Source organism: Tinamus guttatus, unplaced genomic scaffold (assembly GCF_059628265.1).
Source record: "Tinamus guttatus ecotype Peru unplaced genomic scaffold, ASM5962826v1 Tinamus_guttatus_pri_ptg000451l, whole genome shotgun sequence".
NCBI classification, from domain to species: domain Eukaryota; kingdom Metazoa; phylum Chordata; class Aves; order Tinamiformes; family Tinamidae; genus Tinamus; species Tinamus guttatus.
Genome location: NW_028288985.1, coordinates 1555078 through 1582360, shown reverse-complemented (window position 1 = coordinate 1582360; position 27283 = coordinate 1555078). Strand labels below are relative to the sequence as shown.

The 27283-nt window shown below is 37.4% G+C and overlaps 1 protein-coding gene across 1 annotated transcript; it reads left to right on the top strand.

The window, feature by feature from the left end:
* Window positions 1–313: 313 nt before the first annotated feature.
* Window positions 314–27283, top strand: ARHGEF3 (Rho guanine nucleotide exchange factor 3). Its single transcript, XM_010217017.2, has 10 exons — window positions 314–555; window positions 12153–12260; window positions 19148–19318; window positions 21012–21074; window positions 21401–21497; window positions 21592–21668; window positions 22868–23125; window positions 24790–24960; window positions 25817–26003; window positions 26661–27283. The coding sequence occupies exons 1-10, from the start codon at window positions 460–462 to the stop codon at window positions 27005–27007; spliced, it is 1575 nt and encodes a 524-aa protein (XP_010215319.2). The 5' UTR covers window positions 314–459; the 3' UTR covers window positions 27008–27283.

Here is a 27283-nt window from a genome sequence, read left to right as displayed (position 1 = left end):
TAATTGAGCAGCAGTTATGCTGTGAAGAGCAAACAGGAATGCTCGATTTGGCTCTCGAGTTGCAATATATGGTGGTAGTGCTTTGTGAGCACTAAGGGAGCAGAGCTGCTGAGGAGAGAGGAGATGTCGTTTCCGCTAGCACAGCATGCGTTTCTGTGGGTAACTTGCTCCTTTCCGCTGGTTCAGCTGAGCTTTCCGCCACTTCTCCGCCCCGTGCTGCCTGTGGGAGGATTTCAGCAGCGAGAGCCGCGTCACATTACACTTGCTGACACCAGGAGCCGGCTCCTTCCTACCGCAGTCGAGCGCAGGAGCTCGCGGGTCATGATCTCGCACACCTGGCCTGGGACACTTGGCTGGCAGAAGCGCTGAGTGCGGGGCAGCGGGCTCAGCTTTGTCCTCTTACTTTGGACTCGAACAACATCAGCTGTGACATCCGAAACTACCCCTCCTGCAGCCACCATGGTGGCCAAGGATTATCCCTTTTACCTGACGGCCAAGAGGGCAAACTGTGCCCTGGAAGCGCAGGCAGTGGCCAGTCCAGCTAAAGAGACGGAGGTACTTAATCTGCTTGTGATACGGTGCTGGCAACTTGATTTGTCTTTGCAGCCTGGTCTGCCTTGTTCAGGGAAAATTATTTTGCTTTAAAATTAGGTACCTGCTTTGTTACGAGCATTTTTTATTGCGGCCTTTAGCTGTTGAAGTTGGGTTTGGAATTAGCAAATAATGAGGAGCATAGGTTTTGTCAGCTATCATTTTAAGGAATTAATACTTATTTTTTTCACTGGCTAAGTGAGACAAGCCCTTTCTAGATAAGTAGTTTTAAATTTATAGTAAATTAGTGCTAACCTTTACTTAAAAATGTTAGATCTGGTGGTTATGGGCTTTGGTGAGGGTGGGAGGGAATCTGGAGAAAGGTATTTTAAAGCATTGTTAGTGTCTTCTCTCCATCAGGAATAAACCAAAGAATTAATCTGTTAACACAGTTAACTCACAGCTCTGCCATAACCGCAGCTTAACTGCTCAACAGTTTCTTAAAATGCATGAAATCCTTTAATATGACATTAAAAATGTATTAATTTATCAAAAGCAGACCTATTCCCCTAAATGTTCAAACCTTTTAGGTGCTGTGTTCATGGAATACTTAAATATTTGATACTTTAAGTTAATGTTTAGTCTGCTTTGTGTGCTTTTTGGAAAGAAAACAGTGACCTCACGTATTTGGTCTGGCTGCACTGGAGGAGGGATAACATTTTTCCCTGAAAGTTTTTATCATTTCTATATTATATATTTAGCATTTTCATTAGTTTTGTGTGTTGAGTAACTAGAAGATAACTTATTGAATTGGGTGCATTTAGAAAAACTCATCAAAGATTAATTATCTCCAGCAGCTGAATGGATCCAAAGTAAAAGAAACCCAAGCCAAGTGTCCTTGTTTAATCGTGGTGTATAGATAAAGAACATGACATACTGTACTTCTGTTTTCAGGGTACTTCTATATACAATAATTTAATTATTCCAGTTAAAAGACTGCAATTCTTTCAGCTCTATGTTTAAAATTGGAGTCTCCTGTGCATATGTGCAATATGCATGCTGTTAAACACAAAATGTTAAACACTAAACTAAGGGAATTTGTTTTATTAAATATAGTATTTAAAGAAATATATTTTTAGCCTGTTTAGTGCTCGTAGATTCTCTTGTGTGGATGTCAGTGAATAGAATTGGCAAATTGTCAAAGCCGGGTTGTTGTTCCCTTGCAGTTAGGAAGAGCAGCTTAGTTCTAGTCAAATGTCAAAGAAAATCTAAACTCAGTGAAAGCCTAGAGCATGAGGAAGTATTGAACAGCAGCTGTGATCAATCAAAATTATAAAGTACAAATGTTTTGCTTAGGACAGTTGTTTTGGATTTATCATCTTTCCTGCTATATTTTATACAAATGAGATAATTCACTCTCAGCTTTCAGGCTGAAAAATGCTGTCTTCTGAGCGCACGGGAGATTTCCAGCGTTTTGAAAAATAAGTTTTTAAGTAATCTTCAGTTTGTCTTAATAGGGCAGGAGGGATCATCTGCCACTCAAAAAATGACTAAGGAAGCGGAAGTACCAGAGGGGGAAAAAAAAAAAAAAAAAAAGAAAGAAAAACTCCTTTTGGGAAGAGCATTGTAAGGATAGTTGTATGGGGCTGGTTCCTTTGAAGTCTGTCAGTACTGGGGGTGGGGAGGAAAAACCCTTTCTCATGCTCTTACTTTTTCCACTCTGTAGTACCTACAGGTCTAAATAAAGCTATTGGGCGCCTTCTACCACAATTTTGTGTTACTACACCAGAAAGCTAGCTTGCTGTGTGTGCCTTTTTGGCTAGGAAAACCTGAGTTCAGTTTTACTTATCCGTGTGTGAACCTAGATGCTTTGAGTAATAACTTTTTTTTTTCCATATTTTTTGTCATGTTTGAAATAGGTTTTCTGTTATAGTGATGCATGTATGTTTTTTAAAGGCACAATGCGTGACTATTATTTCCTCTGATCATGTTAAATAATATTCTAGTGCGGTCTGGTACAGGTACAGTGGTTCTTACATGGGATGAAATTCAGCAAAAACCTCAAGCATGTGCCTATCTTAACAGTGCTGATTTTAACAGAGATGAGCAGGAGTGTGTATGCTTAACAAGGTTAGGAGAGCATTTCACGTGCTATTAAGTTGTCTACTCAAATGGGTGTACTCACTTTTGAAATCTCTTAACTGCAAAACCATTATTTTTATTAATATTTTATCAATGCGTTAGAAGTATGGGAACTGATATTAGGAGAGGCTAAATAACCAGGCTGTAAGTTTCCAACTTTGTGTGCATTTTGTTAGTTTTCCCCAATTTTCAGGTGGACACCTCTAGGCAGCAAAGCGAAGCTTACTGGCTACAGTCTTGTCCTTGGTTATTTCTATACTTAGTCTGAAGACCACAAGTTAAAACCACTGGTGTGGTTTGGAGGAACAAGTCAGTGCTTAGCAATGTTAGAGCAGAGGCTTGCAGGCTGTTGTGTAAGCAGCACTGCAGTTTCCCTGGTAAGAGAGTCTCTGAAAGCAACACAGACACAAAATAATGACAAATAAAACATGTAAAATGCATGTTAATTCTACAAATGTTGAATCTAAAAAAAGGATGGTGTATATGCGACCAAAATACAGTCATCACAGTTATTTCTAAGTGCAATTAAATGCTATCTCTTGTTGTTGGGATATGAGATAAAATCAGTCAAATTTCTCGGATCTGGGCAGGGTTTGTTGCAATGTTCCTTATCACTGGATGCCCAATCCACATTGTATTTGAATTGGTCCCATTATATGCTGACCATAAAATGGACCATTATATGCTTAGCATGGTGTTCAATGGCAGCAATGAACCAGTTTACTGTATAAAATTTGCAAACCGAGCGTATAGTGGCAAGGCCCTGAGGCACAGAGCCAAAGGGAGGAAACAGCAGAGCTTCCTCAGTTTCACCCCAGCGTAGCTAGAGAGATGTAGTTAAGGAGAGATTCTACCCATCACATTGTCAGTATGAAAATAACCTAATTAGTATCTATGAACTTAAAGAAAAAAACAATCTGTATGTTCTTAGTAACATGTGAAATCTGATATTGTGCTTGAGAATGAGCCTAAAAGCAGATGGTAATCCAGTAGTGGCCCATTATGAAGCCTCATGTAGTACTGAGAATTGGTTAAGGTCTGATGCTTTTCCATGAGAACACAGTCTGCTGGGATAAAGACTGGCATAGTGGCGATACAGCTGATGTTCTGTAGATGAGACATGCAGGTTTCTAATCATAGGGCCTTTGTTGCCTGCAAAGCTTTAGTTGTTCAGTATGAACAATCTTATCTGATTTCCTTTTATTCTTAGAGAAATAAAAATCATTATAACAAGGTTTGAGCCTGCTGATTTATATAAAAACAAGTTATATAAGTCAGGAAGTTATTTGACATGGAGACTTGGAAGCTTGTAAAGCTTTGCAGTGTAGTCTGTGATTTTCAGACTGAAGTTGTATGTCAAATACTGTTGTAAATCTTGCCTCATTGCACACTTTTCATTGACATGCCTTTATAGGTTTCTCTACTGAATAAAGAGCTAAGTGAAGTAGACGTCAGGTAGGTCTAATCTGGTATAATATGGTTCTAAGAGAATTCCATGTTGGTAACTCTGGGCAGCCTGAGAAAGCAAATTAAAAATCTATGCTGACCAAGTACAGACATGACAACTGTTTCAACCACTTCTGGTTGAACCACTTTGACATTTGATTGATCACAAGAAATCCAGAAATATAACATAGCAGAAGTCTTTGAAGTATTGAACTTTTCATCCTTGTGAATTCTTAATTTGTTACATGTAGGGGGGAAAAAAGTTTTAAGATGCAATTAGTGTACTTCAGGACACTTGAAAAAATAATTGTGAAACAGTTTATTTGAAATAGTATCAGTTATTATGAAAAGATCAGCATGGTTAAGTTGCAACTTAACGCGATAGTGCCATGGAAACTCTTGTGTGTCTTGAGCAACATCCAAGTAAATGGTGCTTGTGGTCGAGGACTGAAAAAAAAACAGAAGTTCAAGAGCTGCTGAAGAAGTTCAAGCTGTATTGTCTGTCTAGGTGTCTATATGTCTATAGGTCTGTCTTTAGCTTGTAATAAATATAATATCCCTTAAGACTTGTAGGCTTGCAGAGAAAAGACATTTAGGATTGCAATTAGTTTTCTCATTTGAACACAAGTGTTTTTGTAACCACAAGCAAGGAGAGGAGAGAGCTTTGCTTAGCTATCCAAAGCTGCTCAGTACTCATGCTAGAAAAAGATGTTCCTTCTTAAACCTCCAGTTCTTCCCCCTGTACAATTTTGTGCAAAGACAATGAGATCCTGTGGTAAAACGAGATAGCTGTTTCTCTGCGGGGCAGTGAGCAGCGAGCAGTATAGTTTATTCAGTGTCTCCTTACGTCTTGTGCCGTGCAGAAATGTTAGACCTAGACTGCAAACAGCTCTAATTCCTGTCCTTGTCTCCTAATACCCTGACTACAGGGGAATGTCTGGGATGCCTCGTGCTTGGTACCGTGTTTAATTTGGCACGTGGCAGCAAAGCCCAAGGAGGCCAACCCAAGGCCTATGGACCAGGGTACCCGTTGCCAATGGGAAATGGGCATGGGGCCAGAGGGAGGGGGGCCAAGAGAAGATGTGATAAACTGCAGGTCATGAATGTTCCTTAATCTTCCTCAAAGTATACGTTGTTGCTTTTTTTCCGTTTATAGTGAGATATTAGGGAGTTGAAGTTGTGGTGTGTTCCAGGCAGATGTATTCTCATGTGCTGTAGAATTGCAATGAAACATGGCAAATGCCACGCTTGGAATTGCCTATCCGTTCTGCCAACCACGTGGAACAAGCAGCTTGCTTTCATTTTGCCTTTCAGTAAGTCCATTTATGTTGTCTACTTGCTCACTGCTGTGCTGACTTTGTGTCTGGCTTCTTCCAGAATGGAAGAGCTTTTAGAGGTAGCCTGTAAGGCAGCTTTTAATGAGAGGAAATTGAGAATTTAATTAGCTTTCCATTAGTTGTCTGGATTTCTCAGAGTTTCTGTTACTCCTGTTAATTCACCTTACTCTGTAGGTTTTTTCTCTAATTTGCCTTCATTTCCTAACTGCTGATAGAGTTACTGATTTCTGGATGTTGCAGACAAATGAGTTTTCTGGCACGATGGCTAGAGGCACCTTGTCCTTTCGCTCCTGATGCTTTGGTAGTTCCATCCTGTGTGTTGTAGCCAAACCCAAGCTCCTCAGGGCGACACCGATGCTGGTGGCCCCTGCGGGAAGCAGCCAGTCCCTGATGAGACGCGTAATGCACTGATGTGGTGCAAACTTCAGCTCAACTTCTACACCTGAGGAGACTTCACCACTTCTCTATATGGCTTTTCCTTGTATTCAGCTGCAGCTTTGGATCCACTTAGAATAGTACAATTCAAGCAAAGTGTCTCTGGGGTTTGCTTTGTTTGCGGGATGTTTTTGTGGAGACTTGTGAAGTGGGGTAACAGACCTCTTCTTTGCCCCTCCAGAAGGCTCAAGTGGTGGAATTTGTGGCTTTGTCAGAAAGTCCAGAAGTTTGATCCCTAATTACCCATGCTCATTGCTTGATCAATTTGCATTTACGTATCAGTATTCTACAGTTACTTATAATTTTTTGCTTGTCATAGTGGGATGTCTCTCCCAGCATTTAGACTTTGATAGACTTTTTTTTGTGGATGATATAACCTTTTCCTTGTTTGTGTTTTGTTCTCTCTTTTTTTTGTGTCCTGCTGGAGGTTAACTATTGATAACATCCTGTGGAACAGAGTTTAAATGCTTTTTTTCTATTATTATTATTTTTATTAATTAAACCCCAAGTTTTGGGGCTTATTAGAACCCTTTAATCCTAGGCCAATGTAACAAGTAGCAGTCTAATAAAAATAATAATGTTGGGCTTCCTGCCATTACAAATGTTGACTTACTCATATAAAGCTGGCTAAAGACTAGTAACTTTGAAAGTATAGGAGCATGGAAATTTTGCCAGTAATGTGAGGTCAGAAACAGAGTGGTTCTGTGTTGGTTTTTCTGTGTGGATTATGTTTGAAACACAGATTACTGTGCAGTTTCAGGATCTTCCGTTTCTTACACTGTTGACTCTTTAGAGTCTAGTTTCAATTAAAACATCTTTCACTGATGAATATTTGCATGGAACAGAATTAAGTCTTTGGTTTCTAGGTTCCCAGATAGACAGAATACTAAAAGGAAAGAATAACCAGTGTATTTGTGATTAAAATTGAAGAAAAATAGTGGCTGGAGATAGAGAATTATTACCATAAATAATTATTTCAAAATGTGTTGGCTATGTGAAATTTTTAACATGTGAAATTGTAAGGTGGACCCTAAATAAAAGGTTTCAGCAAGCATTGCCAACACCAGCTATTTTGTATGTATTGGGGGAATTTTCATCACTTTTGAAGGTATTTAGGATGACTTTTAATATTATAACACAGTAAGTTCTTGTGAAAGGTTTCGGGTACCGCTTGTTTTATGGATCGACTTATAATCGCTGGAAGCCTCTTTCGTTGGATTTATTTTTTCAATATAATCAGAAGAGTGAACACAACAGGAGTGCTGTGCACTGGCAGGAGACAAAAGTGTAATGATCCCTCTGGGAAAATAGTTTCCCTTGTTTGTCAAATTCGGCACCACTTCTCTGACTTGTCGCCTGTTGGTGATAAGAGATGGGATAGTCAGGTGGAAAAAAAGGTTAACCAGTGGTGGACGTAGACTTGATTTTACTGTTCTCTGGGAGGAAATCAGTGGCTCAGCTGGTCAAAAGCAGAGGCTGAAAGCGCTTTGACAGGAGGCACTAGAGCAATGGAAGACCTATTATGTGGCACCAAGACTGCTGCTGTGGCCTTCAGCACGTGTTATCCAGGTCATTGGTTCTTTGCAGATACTCCAAAGGGAATCTGGTCTAGTTCTTTTTGTTTCCTTTAGTTTTGTACATTAGAAAATTAAAATCAATCTCTTGCTAGGATAATTTAGCCATCAAACTGTGATGATAAAGCTGTGGGTGGTCTTGTGAAGTGACACTGTATAGAAAACTAATCAATATTATTAAATGGTTTTAACTTGTTCTGACAGCAAAGCGCTTGGAGCTTTGGGGAATTTCCATTTCTATATACACTACTGAAAGAGTCAATTTGCTTTGTGCATGAAGAGCGTGAAAAGTCTTAGCCTTTTCCCTTTGATTCCTCCTAGCTTTTTCTGTCTGTGTTGTATGTTATTGGATCTAATATATCCTGTTAGGTTCTGGTTTCATTGATGACAAGAAAAAAAAAATCAGTTGTCAGTAAATTGCAGCTAATGGAAGTGCCTGCTCCTTTGAAGGGTCTTCTGCTTTAACATGCTTCAGTGCATGGTGAATGTTCCTGCTCCAGGAACAGCTGCTGAATGCTGAAATTCAGGCTTTTAAATCATAGTCTCTGTGTGTTAGAGATGAAAAAAAAAGGGTATCAAAATTATCTTCTTGTGAAGATGCTGTGGTTTTGAAATGATCTTGTCACAATTTTAGAAAGCAGCACTTAAATTCAGTTGCCCAGGGAAAAGAAATGACTTATATGTAATATATATATATATATATATATATATATAAAATATATATTTGTAATATGCTTTAAAAGCTAGAGCTTCCTTTCTTATTCAGTGGTTTAGGTAATTAAGGTTTGAGTTTAATACATAAAAGATATGAGAAATACAAATGCAAACAGAAATAGGATCCACAAAATAAATTATAGTAGAAGCAGTTCTAGAGAACTGCATCCTCCGTGCCAAATTGGAAGAGTGACGTGCCATGACATCTTTAAACTTGCTTCTTAGCTAAGAGTTTCCTTTCTCAGTTCTGTGATTTTGGCTGATTATGGCACTGTGGTTATGCTAATCTGCCTTCCTGTGAATTCCCCAGAAAAGTATGTGATATAAATATACTCTGTCAGAAGGACATAGCAGCTCTTTGAAATGTCCACTGTGTATTTTCCAGAACTATCCAGATTTTGGACACAATGACTTGTTTTCCTATTTTTTTTTCCAGTTCCAAGAGTTCTTTCTGAAGGTGTGTGTGCATGCACAATCTTTTCCAGCTTTTATTTTCACTTCACTAAATTCAAATATGCAAATCTCACTGAAGTCATCCTGAGTTCAAATATACAACTCCCTCCAAAAGCCATGTGCTCCTTGTTCGAGTGTAGTCAGGTATTAATTTGACTTCTCTTGACTGTTTAGCCTTTGAAGTTTCTGCACTCATGTTTCCGCCAGCTTTATTTAGCCTTATATCAAATTTGAAGTACTGTGAGATTAACATCACTTGTTCATATATTCCAGCACCACATTTTGGAAACTTTGCCCAACTGTAGGCTGGATCTTTTTGTTTTCTGACTTGCTTCCCTTACTGTTTCAGGAAACTCTTATTTCAAAACTCTGAAATGCCTTTTTTCTTTTTTTAATACCAATAACAAGTTTAAAAGGTCAGGCAAACCATTGTAACTCCTGAATTTTCTCTGTCATAACCTGGATCACATCCCAGACTTGGATAGGTAATAACTTGTTGCAAATGGATCCAGCCTCTAAATCCCTGAGTGCTGTCTGCATCTAAGCTCCCTGAACTGGTGGGGAAGGGTGGGAAGGAGGGAGGGAGGATCAGGGCCTGGGGCTGCCTCGGCCTCCTTTGCGCCCAGTCAGAGGTGCCAGTCTTGAGTCCAATGTTTGTTCTTCCTGGAGCCTCCTCATGCTGGACACTGGTATTGCACAGCTCTTCTCAGTCCCATGTGCTTAGATCTGCTCCCCATGAGGTTTTATGACTGTGGGATTAAGAGTTAACCAGAAGACCAGAGATTTTTCAGAGAATATCGCAGTAAAATAAGGAACATATGTGTAAAACTCCTAACCACAAGCAGGTTTGTTGCTTGTTTGTTTTTAGGAGATTTGGGAAGCAGCTCCTGGAATGCGATCCTCTGACCTTACTGGCCTAATGTGCAAGTGCAGATTCTGTCCAGGACCTAGGGTACAGCAGAGTTGTTCATATGCATGCTCTAGGGACACCTTGGGCTATCTCTGAAGAAAAAGGGAAAATCATACCTCTTTTCGCTTCCTCCTCTCTCAAGGGGGAAAAAAAAAAAAATGACTTCCCTTCTTTTGACTTGGGCTAATCTTCTCCAGGGTTATTTGATGCTGTGCATCAATTTTCACAGCTGCTGGAGGTTTATGTGCCCCACATAGCAGAGCAAATTAGGTCCTGCTCTGAGGTCTTAGATTGCAGGTTTCATGCAGGCATTAATAAACTCAACTGCAGGCACATGCAGACTGTGGAAGTATTGGAGTGGGGACAGGCTCCTTTCACAGCTGGTGCTGTTTGCGCTTTGGTTCATGTGAGCGTTTTGCAGTGCACTTGAACAAAAAGCTGCAGAGATGCAGTGACCTATGGATGTATATTTTTTCATAATTTCACTTGTTAATAGATTTCACATATTTCTGGACCGCCAGGCTAAGAGTTGGGTGGAATGACTGTGCACAACTGTGAATAGATCACAGCGTTGGTGTGAAAGGTCTTTCAGATGGAGGAGTTTTTAACTTTCAAACAAGATACAGCCATGAAGTATAGACCAGGTTGTACTTCTTTAAATCAGTTTTGTCTTTTAGCCACAGGCCATATGCATAACAGCAAAGTAACAAGATAACAGAAGGGCTACAGCAATAAAGCAGGAAATTCTTTCTTATGATCCACTTCCCCCTGTTCTCAGGAAGGTTTGTATAGCCTTGAATCCCAGGTTTTACTTTAGTCATGCTGGAGATAAGTCATGCCCAAATAAGCTTTGCTGCTAATGCAGAGCAAAAGTTGCCAGCGAGAGCCGCGGTGCTGGCAGCGCTCGCTGGCGCCCGTGTCCGCTCCCCGCAGTGCAGCGGGATGGAGACGGAGCAGGCGCAGCCCCGGTGCCGCCGGAGCGGCAGGAGTGACGTGCTCGAGAGCCACAACGAAGACAGCAGTCGGTGCCCAGCCAGTTACAGCGGGAGCTTAAGGGCTTTGCCTAGGGAGGCCGAGAGAAGCGTGCAGTGGTGCTGCAGTGACGTAGAGAAAATGCTCCATCAAAACCTGTGTCGAAGAGATGGTTACTGAAAAGGAAGGAATATGGATTGCAGTGCCATGTGGAAGAGAAGGGTGCGGCCAGACTTAGGCTGCAAAACTGCCTTAATACTAGGTTTTCTGTGTGGAAGAATACAATATTTTTGCTACAGGCTTTAACACTTAGTCCCTCATTTCAGAAGACATTTGGAGAGTTTCTAATCAGCCTGCTGGGAAGTCAATTAAATTTGTGGCTGCTTCTCACCTTCCCTGTGCTGTACTAATGGGACAGAATTTTTCTTGCCAGTAATGCAGATCACCATCATTGCTGCTGCTGGCTTGCCTTTTTTTTTTTTTTCTTCCTTTTTTTTATTGGTGCCAGAACAGATGACAAACCTGCATTATTTACAGAAGGATTCAGATCTCTGAACAAGAGGATAATAGATGAGATGCATTTCCTTAAAGATGTCTTTAGGAAATCAGAGGCATAGGAAGCCTACACAAACTTTATAAACATGGCTGAAAAAGAAAGATGAACTGCTTTAGGATGTCCTTGAAATATGATGTTGGATGGATTTTTTTAATGTCTCTTGGAAGGTTTGGCTCTTTCTCTGTCAAAAGTTGCCTTTTGCATGTGCTGTTCAAGATCTGTTAAATGTCAAATGGAGGTTGGGAAGCCAAGGGTAACTGTTCTATTTTTATGTACTTACAATAACTTTTTTTTTGTACTATGATATTTATATTGTTCTTATCTGCAAAACAATTGGCATATTGTTGTATTATGTTAAAGTGATTATGTATTGCTAAAAGGAGGCATGATAGCAGTTAAGTCTTCATGAAAAGCAAATGTTATATGGTAGATTTTTGTTTGTTTCAATTTTGCTATTGTGCTAAATCAAAATGTGTGTAAGCATGTCATTAATATATTCATTTACCTTTATGTATAGGTATGTTCCATAGGAGCGTTCAAAGGATACTTATTCTGTAGCAGATGTTTTGTCTAAATTGTATTTGCTAGAATGAAATACAGCTAGCTAAATATAGAAGCATGTGCTGACAGTGCTAGAAAGCAAAGAAACATAATGAATTCTTCTTAAGCACTCCTTCCAGTGCCAAGATGATCATAGCAGCAGAGCACTGCTGAAAATCTATTTTAAAATTGAGTTAGTATTACAATGTGGTGTTGTCTTTTTGTACCCTTCTGTCTTCCCCTGCTCCGACCATATCTATTGCTCCCTGAATACGTGATATTTCCAGAATTTCCAAGATCTTTATGTACCAACCATAAGTCGTTCCTCATTGTCAGCATTAAAAACTGTTATTGTTTATTTTACTACTCTAATTAAACCAGACTTACTAGCTTGCTTTTTATAATGTTTCCTCACAAAAAGCAGCAAAACTGGCAGCACTGTTTATCTGGTTATGCTTACCCCCCTTCTTTTTTTTTTTTTTTCCTCCCCCCTCCTCTTCTCTTCCTCCCTCCACTGCCTGATATTTCTCCCCCTAATACAGGAGCCGAGTACCAAACGGGTCAAGCCTCTTTCCAGAGTTACATCACTAGCAAGCCTCATTCCTCCTGTACGGACCACTCCACTGAAGCGCTTCAGCCAGACACTTCAGGTAATAACACTCAGTGTTGGCTGTTTTAAATCATATTTCAACAAGAGGAGTGCATGAATATTCACAGTTTATTCTAGAGTTATTGTTTTAAAATCATTCTGCCTGTATATTCATATATGGGTTGTGAGTGCACAAACGCAGCGTGCATCACTGATGTTTTATATATTGTCTGTTTAAACAACAAAAAGGAATCCCCATACCCTCTTGCAACAAAAGATGCAATAAAAGGTGTGTGAGGGCATGTATCGACAAATGCAAGTGCTGCTGCTAAAACTGTGTAATTGCCATAATTGTCATGAGGTGGTTTATATTTCTTATTCTGTACTAAATAGTTGCATATTCAGTATTATAACTGTCAGAATTCAGTTAGGATCAGCAGGCTTCTAAAAAATCCATCCATCTTTATTATTTTTTGTAGCTGAAATGTAATTTATAGATATATTTCAAATACACATAGCCTCACTCACTACTCTAATGCAAGGAACAGGTTAGATAACTTAGTGCTATGGAGTCTATCAACTTTCAGCTTAAGCCTCGCTTCACAGTGAGTGTTCAAAAGACACTTCTCTGTCCAGATAAATCATGCTTTGTAATTACCAGGAAGAAAACATTACACGATATCATATAGAAGTTATTTTATGAAAGGAGTATGACAGTTGCCAGTTTCTGTGTGAATTTTAATGAAGAACAGTTTTTTTTCTTATGTATGTTCTCTAAATTTTGTTCAGTTTCTTTGTTATTTATGACATAGTATTATAGCACTCCTAAATTTCTTTCTGTATTGTTAACTTTGACCTTCTTTAAACAAAAGGTTTAATGACCAATTGTAAAAAGCCATTTTCTAAAGCTGATTATAAAAATAATTAAGAGGAAGCAAATATGAAATGCAATTTAGAAATGAAATCGTTTTGTAGTTTCAATTTCCATATTAAGTGCATAGTATTTAATATACTTAGAGATTAATGGGACTTGAATTTGTAAAGCATTTCATATGTTGAGGCCTAGGAACTTCAAGATATGTGTGGGCTTGATCTCCTGTTGTTTCTGAGGAGTGTGAAGGAGGGCTCAAATGCTGCTGTGGGCCTGGCCTAGAGAGCTCTGAAACATTTCACTGTTTCCTGTTTGAAACAATGCAAGTAAAAGACTTGTGTAAAATCTGAGGAGAATTATGCAACCAGGTTATTTGCTTTGAAGAGAGGACATACAAAAATATCTTGAATCTATGAAGAAGGTTACTTAACCAAAATTAGCTCAATCAGAGCATTAGTAATGTTATCGTTAATCAGAGAGAGAAAAAAAATCGCTGCTTTAGAACTAGAAATCTTGTGCAAAGTACCTATAAAGGCATGGAAAGGTATTCAGCACAGGGAGTTTACCTAGCAAGCAGATATTGCAGAGTTTAACATGTTGTTTCCTGTGTTCTATCCCTCGGTTTTGCAAGCGCAGTCGTCCGCTCACGGAAGGGCAGTTGAGGGCCTGGGGGAGGGCGAGCTGGCTGGGCGCGCTCGAGGCCTTCCATCCAGGAGGTACATGGTAGCGTGACTGCGGCTGAGAGGCCTGCGCTCCCTGGGGTGGATCAATCTCCTCCGCAGTCTGCCTGAAAGCAAAAATTGGCCCAGCTCTGAAAGATGAACTGTATTAGTTCCAGTTGTGAGGAGTGCGGAAAGCGAATTAATTCTTGGCTCAACTGCTTCTGAGCACAGCACTTCCCCTCCACGGCCTTCAACAGCTGCTCTGCTCGTTTACGGGCCTCTGCCCTTCTGTAGCAGCATGATATTCTATCCGAAACAAGCTATGCTTTCCTGCACTAACTGCCTCTCTAAAATTTAGTGAGTTACGAGATGCATTTGCAAATTTTGACAAAATCTAGGTGAGAAGGGTGCTTGTGTTCCCAGCCCTCCTGTTTGGAGTATTTCTATCTCACTCTCATTGTTCCTGTTGATTTTAAGAATATGTTTTAACCAACTGTCTGCTTCTAGGCAGACTAGGCAGTGATGTTGTTCATACCATTTAAGTATTCATACCATACCTCTAAGTAACTATGTGCGGGAAGGAGTTGTGGTGAGAAATCAGCCTGAATGATCTCTGAGTGCGAGGTCTGAATCCACTGCTAAGTGCTGACTGCTGCTCCTGTCTCTCAAAAGTGCCTCTGTGGCTGTATGAAATTGACTTATTGTTGTCAACAGTAATAACACAGGGAAAATGAATTGTCTTGTCAACTGTGCTCAGGTGTTCCCTTTGAAATTCTTTAAAACATTTTGTCAGTCCGTACTGCCTCTCTATGGAAATGCTTTGCTTGAATTTTTTTTTTTAAATTTATTATGTATTGACATGACTGTCATGGTGCCCTGTGGAACAATATAGAGTGTGTGTGTGTGTGTGTTTTTTTTTTTTTCCTCTTTGTTTTCTAGTACTTTCAAATTAAAAAGAAAACTAAGTATTAATTTTTCTCATTGGGCGACTTTTCAGTATGTCTCTATTGTTAAGACACTTCATTCAAAAAGCATGTCTGTTCATAGATTGCTACTGAATTTTCTTCATCCGTAAAATGAAGAAAACTGCTGTCAACACAAAATCCCAAATAACCTCTTCCTCTTTCCTGGGTGAGGGCGTATAGAGAGGGAAACACCCCTACCCTACAGAATGTACAACCCAGAAGACCAATACAAAAGCATTGATAAAAAGTTTTAGAAAATACTGGTCATCTTTTGTGGGATTATATACAAACATTATACAATTCTTGTTGAATGAAAGATATGTGTAGAAAAAGAAAAAGCTTTTTGTGCATAATTTCCCTTAGCTTTGTAAATGTCATGTCCATTTGATATTAATGGTCCTTCTGCATGCAGGCCCAGGAGGAAATACCTGAGATCTATGTAGTGTTTTGTTTGAAATGCTTTATGACTGCCAGTTTTGCATGTTTTATTGATTATAGAGGTATTAGATTTTTTGTGCATCTTAACACTTATCTTTTTAGTGTTTGTCAATTTACAGTCAGTTCTTTCCACAAAAAATATAAACAAAATATATGAAGTCTGTCTGAAGGCAGGAATTTATGTCTTGCTACCTTTCAGTGCAATGTCAGTTCTTGTTAATGTATCTTGAGTTTAAATACAGAGTCTGAATTATTTTTATCCTTTTTAGGACACCACAAAATTCTTAAGAAAAACTTTTTTTTTTTTAACATCTATTCTGAGTGCTGGGACTTCGATGTATAGGTCCATTCTTCCAGAAAGTAAATTTGTTTGCTCTACTGCAGCTGAAATTACAGTTGGTTTATTGCACGATCTAATACCAATTACAGATGGACCCTTCATAGTAACAGTCCTGTATCAGCCTGTGGAAATTACTGCAGCCCAATAAATATAGCAACCAAAAGGCAGGGCTTGTAGCCTGATTCTCCTCTAGTCCCTCTAATTTTTGAAACTGTGTGAAAATAACCCTGAATTTTAAGGGATACTTTTTTTTTTTTTTAAACCAGTCTCCTGTGCATGTGTTTTAAGCAGACGATAACTAATAAACATTTTTGAGACTGAAAATATAGAGATACTATTTTGCCATTTCTACACATCCTCAATAGACTTCTATCACACCAATGATTTCTTCTATGGGGCAAGTGCCAAGGAAGGGTGGCATCAGAGTATGTTTAAACTTGTTCTTAAAAGTCGCCATCAGAACATAAACTGGGAAATGAGTTGAACTTGAGAATTGAGATGGTTACAAGGATGTTATAAATTTATCCTAGATTATCAGAGCATTTAATGAATGCTTTTATTTAGGGTTTATGCTTCTGACATTCTGGTGGTTACAGCATTACAGATTCAAGTTTACTTGACTCAAGTGATGGCCAAGTATTCATGTTAGTGATAACTAGTTATTTTCTGGTGATGCATTAGTTGGTCCCTTCTGACAAGCCAATTTGCAGAACTTAAAGGCAAAAGGGGAAAGCAATTATGCTAATATAAGTTTGAATTTCACACTGAAGTGCATGATTCCTTTCCTAGTTACATTTCAGTACATCAGATGAGGTTAGTAACTGCTTTGCTTTTTCTGTGCCATTGTTTGGAGCAAGGGAACAAGACAAACCACTCACTCTTGAAGTGAGCTTTGTTCCAAACATTCAATAGCTCCTCACAGCTTTTCTGTTTTTCTCCTGGAGGTATATTTTCTAATGCAATTAATTATAAATATTAACACAGCATTGCTTGCTAATTTTAGACAAGGCATATTCTGTTTGATAACCAAAAGGCTGCACTATAAAATAAATAAATAAAACAATAGTCTAGAAAACAGAGTTACTAAGGAAGCAAGCACGATTTGGGTGAGTTTGGTTTCGTTTTGAGTCTGTTGGCTTTTTTGTGTCCCTTTTGTGCTGCAGTAGACAATACAGGGCTGTAGAGAAGAGTATGAGGCTTTTTGATGCAGTGCAGAGGAGTTTAGGTTATTGCTATCAGCTGGCATGAAAACTTACCGCTCTGAGCGTACTGTAGGTAGTTTCAGCTTGTTATTGCACCGTGCATATGGATGCATGTCATTTTGTAACATGATACATGACTTTTTCTTAACAGGTTTCAAGATCAAGATATTTACTTTAAAGATAGGTCTATCTGATGCATTCACAAGCAGTATCTTCATTCAACATGAAGCATTCCCCCATTTTTTTTTTTTAAAAAAAAAAAAGGAAAGAAAAAAAAGCTGGAAATTGGGGGTGTTTGTGGGCATGCATGGAAGGGAGTTTCCACCTTGGGTCATGGAGTGACAACTGTTTTGCTTGGCTGCATTCTTCTACATGGTGGTTTGTGGATACAACACGCTTGCCGCCTCTTCTCCTCAACTCTGTCCATTTGCATGGGAAAATAATCGATTTCATGATTCATCTGTTATAACAAGCACAAATTAAGCATATGATTTCATGCGTGTTTCTTTATCTTTCTAAATCTTTGAAGGAAAGCTAGCACCTGATATGCAAAGTTTTTAAAGGTTGGTGTGTGTGTGAGTTTTTAAAGGTTGGTGTGTGTGTGTGTATATATATATGTGTGTGTGTATTTGTGTATGTATGTTTGTTATTTATATACATTTTAGGGGTATGTCTCTATATACATTTTAAGTGTTTGGTAACTACTAATGAGGGCTGAAGATGCATTTTGTTTAAAAAGGACTAATTTTGTTTATGTAGTATGACAATTTAAAAACTCTGCATTTATAAACATTATTTGCATTTCATGAATTCTTATCTTTGGAGGAGAATTTCAACTATTTTGCTTTGTACACACTGATTTCAACCTGGAAATGCAGAGAAATTATGTTTTAAATGCTTTTGCCTAAGGCAAATGAAAGATGACTGCTATGTAAGATAGGTTTTAAATAAGAACAAAAACGTAGAGTATTTCAACAATCTGGAGTGCCTCAGGCATTTAAGAGGTAGGATCTGAGAAAGCAGCCACTTGATTTGAATGAGGCTAAACAAAATCTTTTAAGAATATTATGATGAGAGCATGAAGTGTCCATCTTCAGCCTGGACACTTGCTGAGAGTCTACAGGCAGATAGAAGTGGCAATTCTCAAAAGTCTACTTAAATTTCAGTAAAAAGTCCTATTTTAAGTAAAAGTCACATAAAAGACATAGAAATGTTGGTACACGTCATCTCAGTTCAGAAGCTGCAGAAATATTCATCAATGTACAGCAATAATTTCCATATTAGTATTTTGTCATTTGTTACCTGCTGACGCTAATTATGTTTAATGTGTATTCTTTAAGTGCCAACAAAGTGGTGCAAAATGAATATGGCTTCTTATAAACCTTAAAAACCGAATTGTGGGATAGGTCTTTTGAAAGATAATGTGATCGTGCTTCTCTCTTCAGCGATATCCATTTTACACATTTCCATATATATTAGTTTCTTGCTCTTAAAATGCATCTGAAGAGGCAGGAAGTTATTGATTGAAAGAGTTTCTTGAAGTATAAAAATAGTTTGGTCGGACACAACGTTAAAGTGCGTAAAATTTCATCCTGGTTATTGTTTTATCTGGAATAGCAATACTGTTTGAATCTCTCAGGATTCTAAAAGCTTAAGTAAAAAACCTTGCTACTCTACTATCAGGTAGCAAGACACTGAAAAGTTAAGAGGAGAGGTGGTTTCGAGGGGCCGTTTCCCTCTATGAACACTCTTTCTGCCCAACTGAGGAAGCCTTTTTTTAATAAGGCTGCTAATATGTTTTGGGTAATTCATCTTTTCATCTGATATCCTTAAGACAGGACCTACTGTGTAGGATTCTCTGAACACTTACTTCCCTTTCCAATGTACAAAAAATCTTTTGCTACTCTGATAACAGTACACATTGGAATCTACACTTGAACACAAGATGAGTTTATCTGTCAAATTTTGCTATAGTGGCTTTTTTTTAATGTAGTAAATGAATCCTCTGTGAATGAGCCAAAATTGTTTATACTGATTTTTGCCTCTAAATCTTGTATTAAATTTTAGTGTTACATATTAGGAATATATTTAAGTGTGTATGTACTCTGCATGACTTATTCCTGTCTGACTTTTTACCAACAGAAACTTGGTTTCTTTGCTCAATTATGTTGATGTTTCTTACCATTCTGCCATTATCCTAATAGATCATGTTTGTTGCATGGTATATGGATGGTCTAGTTTTACATACATTGAGAACAGGACATAGACATGGGTCACTGCAGGAATGAAAGTAGTGGCCTTTCAGAAAGATGTGTTAAAATAACTTTTCCTACATTCCCAGTACTAAACATGGCTATAGTAGCACAGTAAGAGCTAAATAGATGTTAGTTCATCATACTTATGTATACGTATAACACTTTTGGAAATGTTACGTGAAACTTTTCTAACAATACAATTTTTATCTTATTAGCGCTCTATCAGTTTCCGTAGTGAGAGTCGCCCGGATCTGTTGAGTCCACGACCATGGTCTCGAAATATGCCTCCAGCTAACACCAAGCGAAGAGACAGCAAACTGTGGAGTGAGACCTTTGACGTTTGTGTCAATCACATGCTTACATCTAAAGAAATCAAGCGTCAAGAGGTATGGTTTTATTTACTACAAAATTAACTTTTGAAAGTCACCTTTGAACTGTGAAGCTGAGTAATGTGAGTAGCCATTAGGACAGCACTGAAACTTCCCTGAAATCCAAGAGAACATCATCACCTCCTCTAGGACTAGGATTCCGTCCCTGGTCATTATAACTTTTATGCTAAAAGAACTAGTACTCTGTTCTTCAACATACATGGTGGTGGTTTGAGTTCATTCGTGATCTTGAGCAGTCCTCTGGAATGTTTTTTCAGCGTAGATCAGCATATTGTGGAAGTTACTGTTTCACCAAAGAAATTGTTGATCGTAATCTTCACTCTAACTTACGTAAAATTTATCTTTAAGATACCAGGAGTTCAGGCCACAGAGTACATTAAAGGCAAGCCTGGAACTTTCTGAGAGGCTAGCTGAAGAATTTAAGTATATTTTGCACATTTTTAAGGTCATTGTAGCAACCACAGCATTATTTCAATGTGTTTGCAATACCAAATTTTACCAAGTGCTCTTAAATTACTGGAAGATAGTTGGAAAGTCTTAAGCATTGGTGGTCATATGGCCAAATATATTGCATTGTTATAGTCCAGCTGTGAAGTGAGTGTAGCCTTCAGGCTTAGGGAATAGATACCGAGATCAAACCAGAACAGGAAAGGAACACCCTGCATGCATAGGGAACAGCACTGAAACTACACAACTGGTATTAGTTCAACTTCATGGCTGCCATGGTGGCTCTGTGGTTGCTGTTCATTAGCTCACTATGGCAAGCTTTCCATGTATGCATGTTATTGAATTAAGAGAATTTGCACCATCTTTAGATGTCCTGCCATGATGTGTGAAAGTTTAAAGCCTTGATGGTAGCATTAATATATCTAACTGAGCAAAATGTTCTAGCATGTGTCTCTACTTCAGAATGAAATCATGCAGTAAATAAATAAAATTCTATTTTGATAAAATAGTGTATTAGGGTATGTTTAGTTTTAATCCATCAGATTTAATGTCTTAAATATTCTTCAAGAGAAGTAGCTCACACTCGCAGAAGGTTCAGCAGAGGTTTGCAGTCATAGCAAAATGAAATGGTGCCAAGATAACTGTGATTCCTACCAAACAAGTATTCTAATAACGATCTGTCTTTTGACCTTTTAAACAACCTGGAAACTTTGTCACTGTGTTCACAGAGTTTCAGAATGGTTGAGGTTGGAAGGGACCTCTAGAGATCTAGTCCAACTCCCCTGCTCAAGCAGGGTCACACAGAGCATGTTGCACAGGCTTTAAAACAAAACATAACAAGATTCAATGCAAATGTATAAACCTTTATTTATTTATTTAAACTAAAGTAGTTAAGATGTAGTCAAATCAAAATATAATGCTAAAGATAGCTCCCTGCTCTGGAAATCCCTGCTCTGCATTGTGGAGCTCCCTGCTCTGCATCAGTCTGAAAAAAAAAAGTAATTTTGGATGATTCTGGTAAATATTTTGTGAGCAATGTGGTAGGGCCATGTTTTTAAAGGTACTGCACAGGACTGTATCTATCAAAATAAGTCTTGCTTTATCCCTGCAATTAGTTTTAACTGAAATTAAAACTAAATTCTGCCAAGCAGTATTAAGAAAGCTGTTTGGAATACAATACCCACTTTTAAAGTTGAGTGCTACTTAAATAAAAATATTTTATAATACTTGTGTCTTTTTACAGGCTATCTTTGAGCTTTCTCAGGGAGAAGAAGACTTGATAGAAGATCTGAAGTTAGCAAAAAAGGTCTGTGTTTAAAAGCAAACAAACTAACCCCTAACCTACCCATCCTCAGTATTCAGTATATCACTTTTAAAATAGCCATTTCTTTTTATAATTGCAAAGATAGGAAGAGAAAAATACATATATTTTTTTCCCAGCTCTTTCTGAAGCGTATAATTCTGATACTTATTTTTTTAAAAAGATACTAACTAGAAAACGTAGGATACGCTTTCTGAAAGTTCTTAACCATTTTTATGATTTTATTTATGGAGAGCTTTAAATATTATTTCTGATTTTTCAGCTACCATTATTATTTTAATTGTGGAACTCTTGATTTCTTTTCTTGGCAGGCATATCATGACCCTATGCTTAAACTTTCCATAATGACAGAGCAAGAGTTGAACCAAATTTTTGGAACATTGGACTCTCTAATACCTCTACATGAAGGTAAAATTCTCTTCTTTTTCTGCTTTATGCAATATGGTTTTATATACATCTAGTATGGGAAGTCAAGTTTGTCTTCTTTTCTAATCATCATTAGATCTTCTAAGGCGGCTTCAAGAAGTCAGGAAGTCTGATGGATCAACAGAACATGTTGGCCATATTCTTGTGGGTTGGGTAAGGCAGATTTTCTAATCATTTTTAGTTTTGATTTGTAACATAGCTTTTGTGTTTATTCAGGCAATATTCATTCCACATTTAACATAACATTTCAAAAATATATTTTCAAAGTGTTTTTTTAAAGTAAAAAGCAGCCATTTAGTAGCAAAGTTCATACTTTAGAAGCAACCAGCAACATAAACACTGAAAACCAGATTTAGTTTGTTCATTAATAAAACTACTCATTGCATGAAAGAATAGGCACTTTCTGGAGGATTTAGAAGTATGAAAAGTTTATTCTGTGGAATATGTAAATAATTAAATTTAACACGAGAAATCAGGCTTACAATTTTTAAAGGGATTAGGTGATATATTTAGAAACTGTGTGTGAAAAACACTATTGTAAAGGAAAGACTTTACAACATGACTGCTAGTACATAATGCATATAGTTAATGATAGCTGGTAAATATGATAATTATCTCCCATTTTCATTGCATAAAAAATAATTTTGAATATTTTCTAGTGTGTTTGAACACAAATTAACTTCTCTTGGTTCAAATATGCCTGAGACCAATTTATTCTCTAGAAGATTTTACATATACTTTTAAGTATAGGAGTTCTTGTAAAGAAGTATGTTGTTCCAGTCAACATACAAGCTAGCATGTTTTTCACACTTAAGGTTCTTCTGTCTTTGTTTGGTCAAGTTTTTTGAGAGAAACATGGAAATTTGGCAAAGTGAGGATGACAGGGTCAGCTTCAATAAGATATCAGCCATTCAGTTAACTGTTCTGGTTACCTGAAGCAAGAAAAGATAGTAGGAATAACTGCTTATTGCAGCATACAACTGTTGTATTCTTAGGATTTGCACAAAGTATGTTTAAAATCCCACTTTAAATATGTTTTAATGGCAATTTTTTCTGCTTAATTCTGCATGGAAGCTGGAAGACATGTATGCTATTTTATACAATAAATCTGATTGTATGGAAATGCTGTTATGTTAAATTCTAATTTAACAGGATGGTCTATTTGATCTGGACAAAAGTTATACCTTTGTAAACCTTTCAGCATAGTTTGAAAACGTTATTATCAATAAGTTGCAGGTAATTTTCCAAAAGGTAGACTTTTAACAGAAGTTCTAACATCTTGAATCTTGAAACATTCTATTGAAGCAAAAAAGCTTTGTTTCAGTTGCAGAATAATTTATTCTTTTCCTCAGCTTCCTTGCTTAAATTCCTACGATAGCTACTGCAGCAATCAAGTAGCAGCCAAAGCTTTACTGGATCACAAGAAACAAGATCACAGAGTGCAAGATTTCCTGCAGCGCTGCTTAGAGTCTCCTTTCAGTCGCAAGCTGGACCTCTGGAATTTCCTTGACATCCCAAGAAGCCGTTTGGTTAAATACCCCTTACTGCTCCGAGAGATTTTGAGACATACACCAAATGATCATCCAGATCAACAACACCTTGAAGAAGCTGTGAGTTTCTGCTTTTTATGAGATTTACAGCACATAAATTATGCTGATTAATAAATTCAGGAACACTGTATAGACTATGGAAATGTGAATACATTTATGAACAGTTGAAACTTATGCATGGAACTGCTCTCCCCCAGCTTCCCTCCCCCAGTTGAATCCTATTTCAGTAGCAAAGTTACACCAAAAATGGGTGATAGTAGTAGTATTTTTCTATAAATTCTTATCTAATCCTTGTATGTCTTGTATTTATCTGTCAGTGTCATTTTTCGTTATAATCTAAATTGGCTAACATGCAGATTTACTTTGAGCGTTCAGATGGTTTAGATGAGTTTTACTCTCTGGTTTGAATCCTTACCGAATCTCAGAATCTAGATGTAATATCTTCTGCAGAAGTGTTGCTGAAGTTGGACTTAAGTCTATTTCTTATTCTAAATAATCTTTTGCAGTCTGAAGTAAAACGAAAGAAAAATTCCAAGCTTTTAAAATTTCTTTATGAGTGGAGAAAGACCTGATTCAGATATTCCAAGATTTCTGTTTCCTTTTCCATTCATATAATCCAGTAATGCATTGTGTGTGTGTATGTGTGTAATCTGTACTTTTACAAATAAATTTTTCCCTGTAAATATTTTTTTGAAACAAATGCCTAAAAGCCTAAACAAAATCTCTAAATATCTTAATTCTTCTGCTTATTTCTGAGGTTTTTCTACAGAATTTCTGCTAAGAACTTTAAAAATATACTTAAAATGTTTTCTTCTAACACTTACTTGTATTTGGTAATTGTTTAAAAAATACAATCAGGATATTTTTCTTGATATTTCCATACCCTTATGTAGCTTTGTGATATTCTGTTTCAGCAGAGCTCTGTTTATCTTTCAAGTGATGTATTTCATAAATTGTACATTTGCCAAGTTGAATTAGAAAGCAGAAGTTACTATATGTGGTTATCTCCGAGCAGTGTTTTAGGTTTATAAAGCCCTCTTGTCTTCCTGCCTGGCAACGTGCCGTAAACGTATCAGGCCAAGCTGCTCCCTGATGCACATCTCCTTGGTTCAGTAGGTCTTGAATCGTTATTTATTTGGCTGGACAGCCTTAACTATGTCTCAGCCTGTCTGCCCACCACCTTATTTAATAGAGAAATTCTCTATTGAAAAAACTTGTTTAATATTTGGATCTAGTTGCATACTTTGCAGAATGTGGATCTTGATTGTGGTTCTTCTCATTCTTAGATACAATGTAGCAACTTTCAGATCATTAGTGATCTATACTAAATAAATACATTAAGACAAGTTATTTGTCCTGTGAATTTATTGATGCATTTCAGCTGACAAAAATGCATCTCTGATAGTATTTCTTGCATATCTTTATATGCCAAACCTAAATACACAGAATTAAGAGGTAAATACCTGCTTTTCAAGCAATAGTTACAGATGCTGATGAAACCAAAATGCCTGTATATGTAGCCTATGTATATGTATGATGCTGTAGTGCTTTTATTCTGTTGCTAATATTAATATGGTTACAGATGGAGCCTTCATAGAATTCATTAAACATAGCCTATAAATTAAAATTAATTTTATTGCAGCTGCAGTTTAAGTTAGGAAATAATAGCTCTGAATGGACAATTGAATTAAAGCTTGTGCATTTTTGATATTGCTTTTCCACAGATAAATATAATCCAGGGTATAGTGGCTGAAATCAATATAAAAACCGGTGAATCCGAATGCCAGTACTACAAAGAAAGACTTATTTATCTTGAAGAAGGCCAAAGGGACTCATTGATTGATAATTCGCGTGTTGTGTGCTGCCATGGTGAACTGAAGAATAACAGGGGAGTGGTAAGCAACAAATATTTCGTCATCTTCATTTTGCTTGTCATGATTTGTGAGAAATTGCAAGTTGTTGTAATATACAAAGACATCATCATCTCTATAGGGAGTTGCTGAATATTAAATGTTAACTGTTACAACATTTTTTTTGCCAGCAGTCTAGTAGCTCTATTTGGAGATATTAAACTTATATGTATCTGTCTCTTAACATGCATATCTCTGGTCTTAGGGAAATGATTGTAATGTCTATAAATAATATGCAAAAATCCACTAACAAATTCTAGGTTTGTCAGAGGCTGTGGTTAATAAGTATGGTTTAGTTGCTTATTTGATGCAGGTTCCAAGTGAATTTATTGATCAGAGAAAAGTACTATGAATTCCAGGCTCTAGAACTTTTTAGTATTGATAAGTATTGTAAGATTTTTCCATTTTCAAAGGAAAAAAATGTGGTTTAGGAGGTATTAATAAACTAGAAGTCAGCAATTCAGATATTTTTTCTAGTTCAAATTAAAAAATAAAGCTTGGAATGAATAAAAAATGAAAAAATATGTATTTTTCATTAATTGACCTCAGAAGAGCTAAAGGAACCCCTCAAGATACCAGAATTCTAAATGGTTTTCTCAGTACTTGAGAGTCCTTATATGAGTAGCGTGTTCTTAGATAGTGTATAGATGGATCATGTTTTGCCATATGACTGATGCTGAAAGATGAAGTAGAGGCTGATTTCTGGTTTACCTTATATGCTGTTGGGTTTACCTTATAAGCGGTGGGAAGAAAACCAAGCAACTTTAGATAACATGTTAGTTGACATAAATTTAATGATCTAAAAAGTGAATAATGCTTTATTATTTATTACTTGCAACAGAAACTACATGTCTTCCTCTTTCAAGAAGTGTTGGTAATTACTCGAGCTATCACCCATAATGAACAGCTCTGCTACCAGCTCTATCGGCAGCCAATTCCAGTGAGGGATCTTGTGCTAGAAGATTTGCAAGATGGAGAGGTGCGAGTGGGTGGATCCATCCGTGGCGCATTTAGCAACAATGAGAGGAGTATGTCTGCACCTTTGCATTTATTTTTCCTGTGTGCTTTTGAAATCATATAACCTTGAGACACTTGCCAGTGAGATCTCAATGTTTTCTCTAGAAACAGCATTATCTAAATACAGAATCTTGATTCATAATTCATACTGCTATATTATGTAGTAACTTGCTTCATTTATATTGTTTCTCAAAGCCTTCATTATATTGATAGTGGCAGTACTCCACATAACTATAGTGTTGTGAAAACTTAAGAGTTTTGTGTGAAAAGCTTTATAATGAACTTACTGGAAGAGATAAGGCAACCTCCAGCTGGCACAGGGAACAGTGATCACTGGAGACTCTGGAAATCTGCTTTGCAGTGAAGCAAGAGGAGTTTGGGAGGAGTTTTAATCATTATGATTCACCTGAGGCTCTATGAGGTAGTTTGTACTTGGCGGGTTCAAAATTATTTAATCCAGCAGAAGTAATTTATTAGAAGTGTTAGTATTGTCTCTGTGCTCTAGAGAACAGAGATAACCAAACTCTTCTTACTGGTCAGACATGGTATTGGCAAAAAAATACAGCAAGTCAGAGATTTTGCAGATTCTCTTATTTTAATATACTCATTTATTATAAAATTCATTCAGCCAAAATGTTCAGCGTTTTGATATGTATTGTTTCTTTCAGTCAAAAATTTCTTCAGAGTCAGCTTCAAATGTGGATCGCAAAGCCAGTCTCACTCACTACAAGCCAATGACTCCTTCAACAAACAGCAGTGGCTTAACTGTATCCGACAGGCCAAAGAGAAGGTTACGTGTGCAGGAAAAGCCAAGGTGCTGAACTCAGAAGCACATTTTCTTTTGTCACCAAATGGAAGCAGAGTATCCCAGGGAGAAACCAGCCTTGAGCAAATGGACCAATCGGGCAGCGAGTCAGACTGTAGTATGGACACTAGTGAGAACAACATCGACTGTGAACGCATGGAACAGACAAACTCTTGTGAAAGTGAAAAACAATTAGAAACTGATGTTTGACAAAAATTAAAGCTCATGGAAGAAAAGCTGTGTCTTACCTGTACAGTATTTGCATTCCATACATGGAACCCTTTGGAGAAGCACTTTTAAAACATTCTTTGTGACAGTGTCAACGCAGTCCTCCTTGTATTTGTATCTATGAGTGTAGTACTGTATCTGCCAATCTGTGTAAGCTGGAATCTCTTGCAACTCATATCCTGTGATTATATTACATAAACATCTAAGGTGGATTAAAGAGGTACTTGACCAGTTATTCTCAAAGTCCTACTGTAAACA

Bases quoted from the DNA above. Each gene is read 5' to 3' on its own strand.
- ARHGEF3 (XM_010217017.2), top strand. From the start codon at position 460: ATGGTGGCCAAGGATTATCCCTTTTACCTGACGGCCAAGAGGGCAAAC. The intron at 21,498-21,591 runs GTAAAATTCTCT...AATCATCATTAG, and splicing joins TCTAATACCTCTACATGAAG to ATCTTCTAAGGCGGCTTCAA. The intron at 23,126-24,789 runs GTGAGTTTCTGC...GCTTTTCCACAG, and splicing joins AACAACACCTTGAAGAAGCT to ATAAATATAATCCAGGGTAT.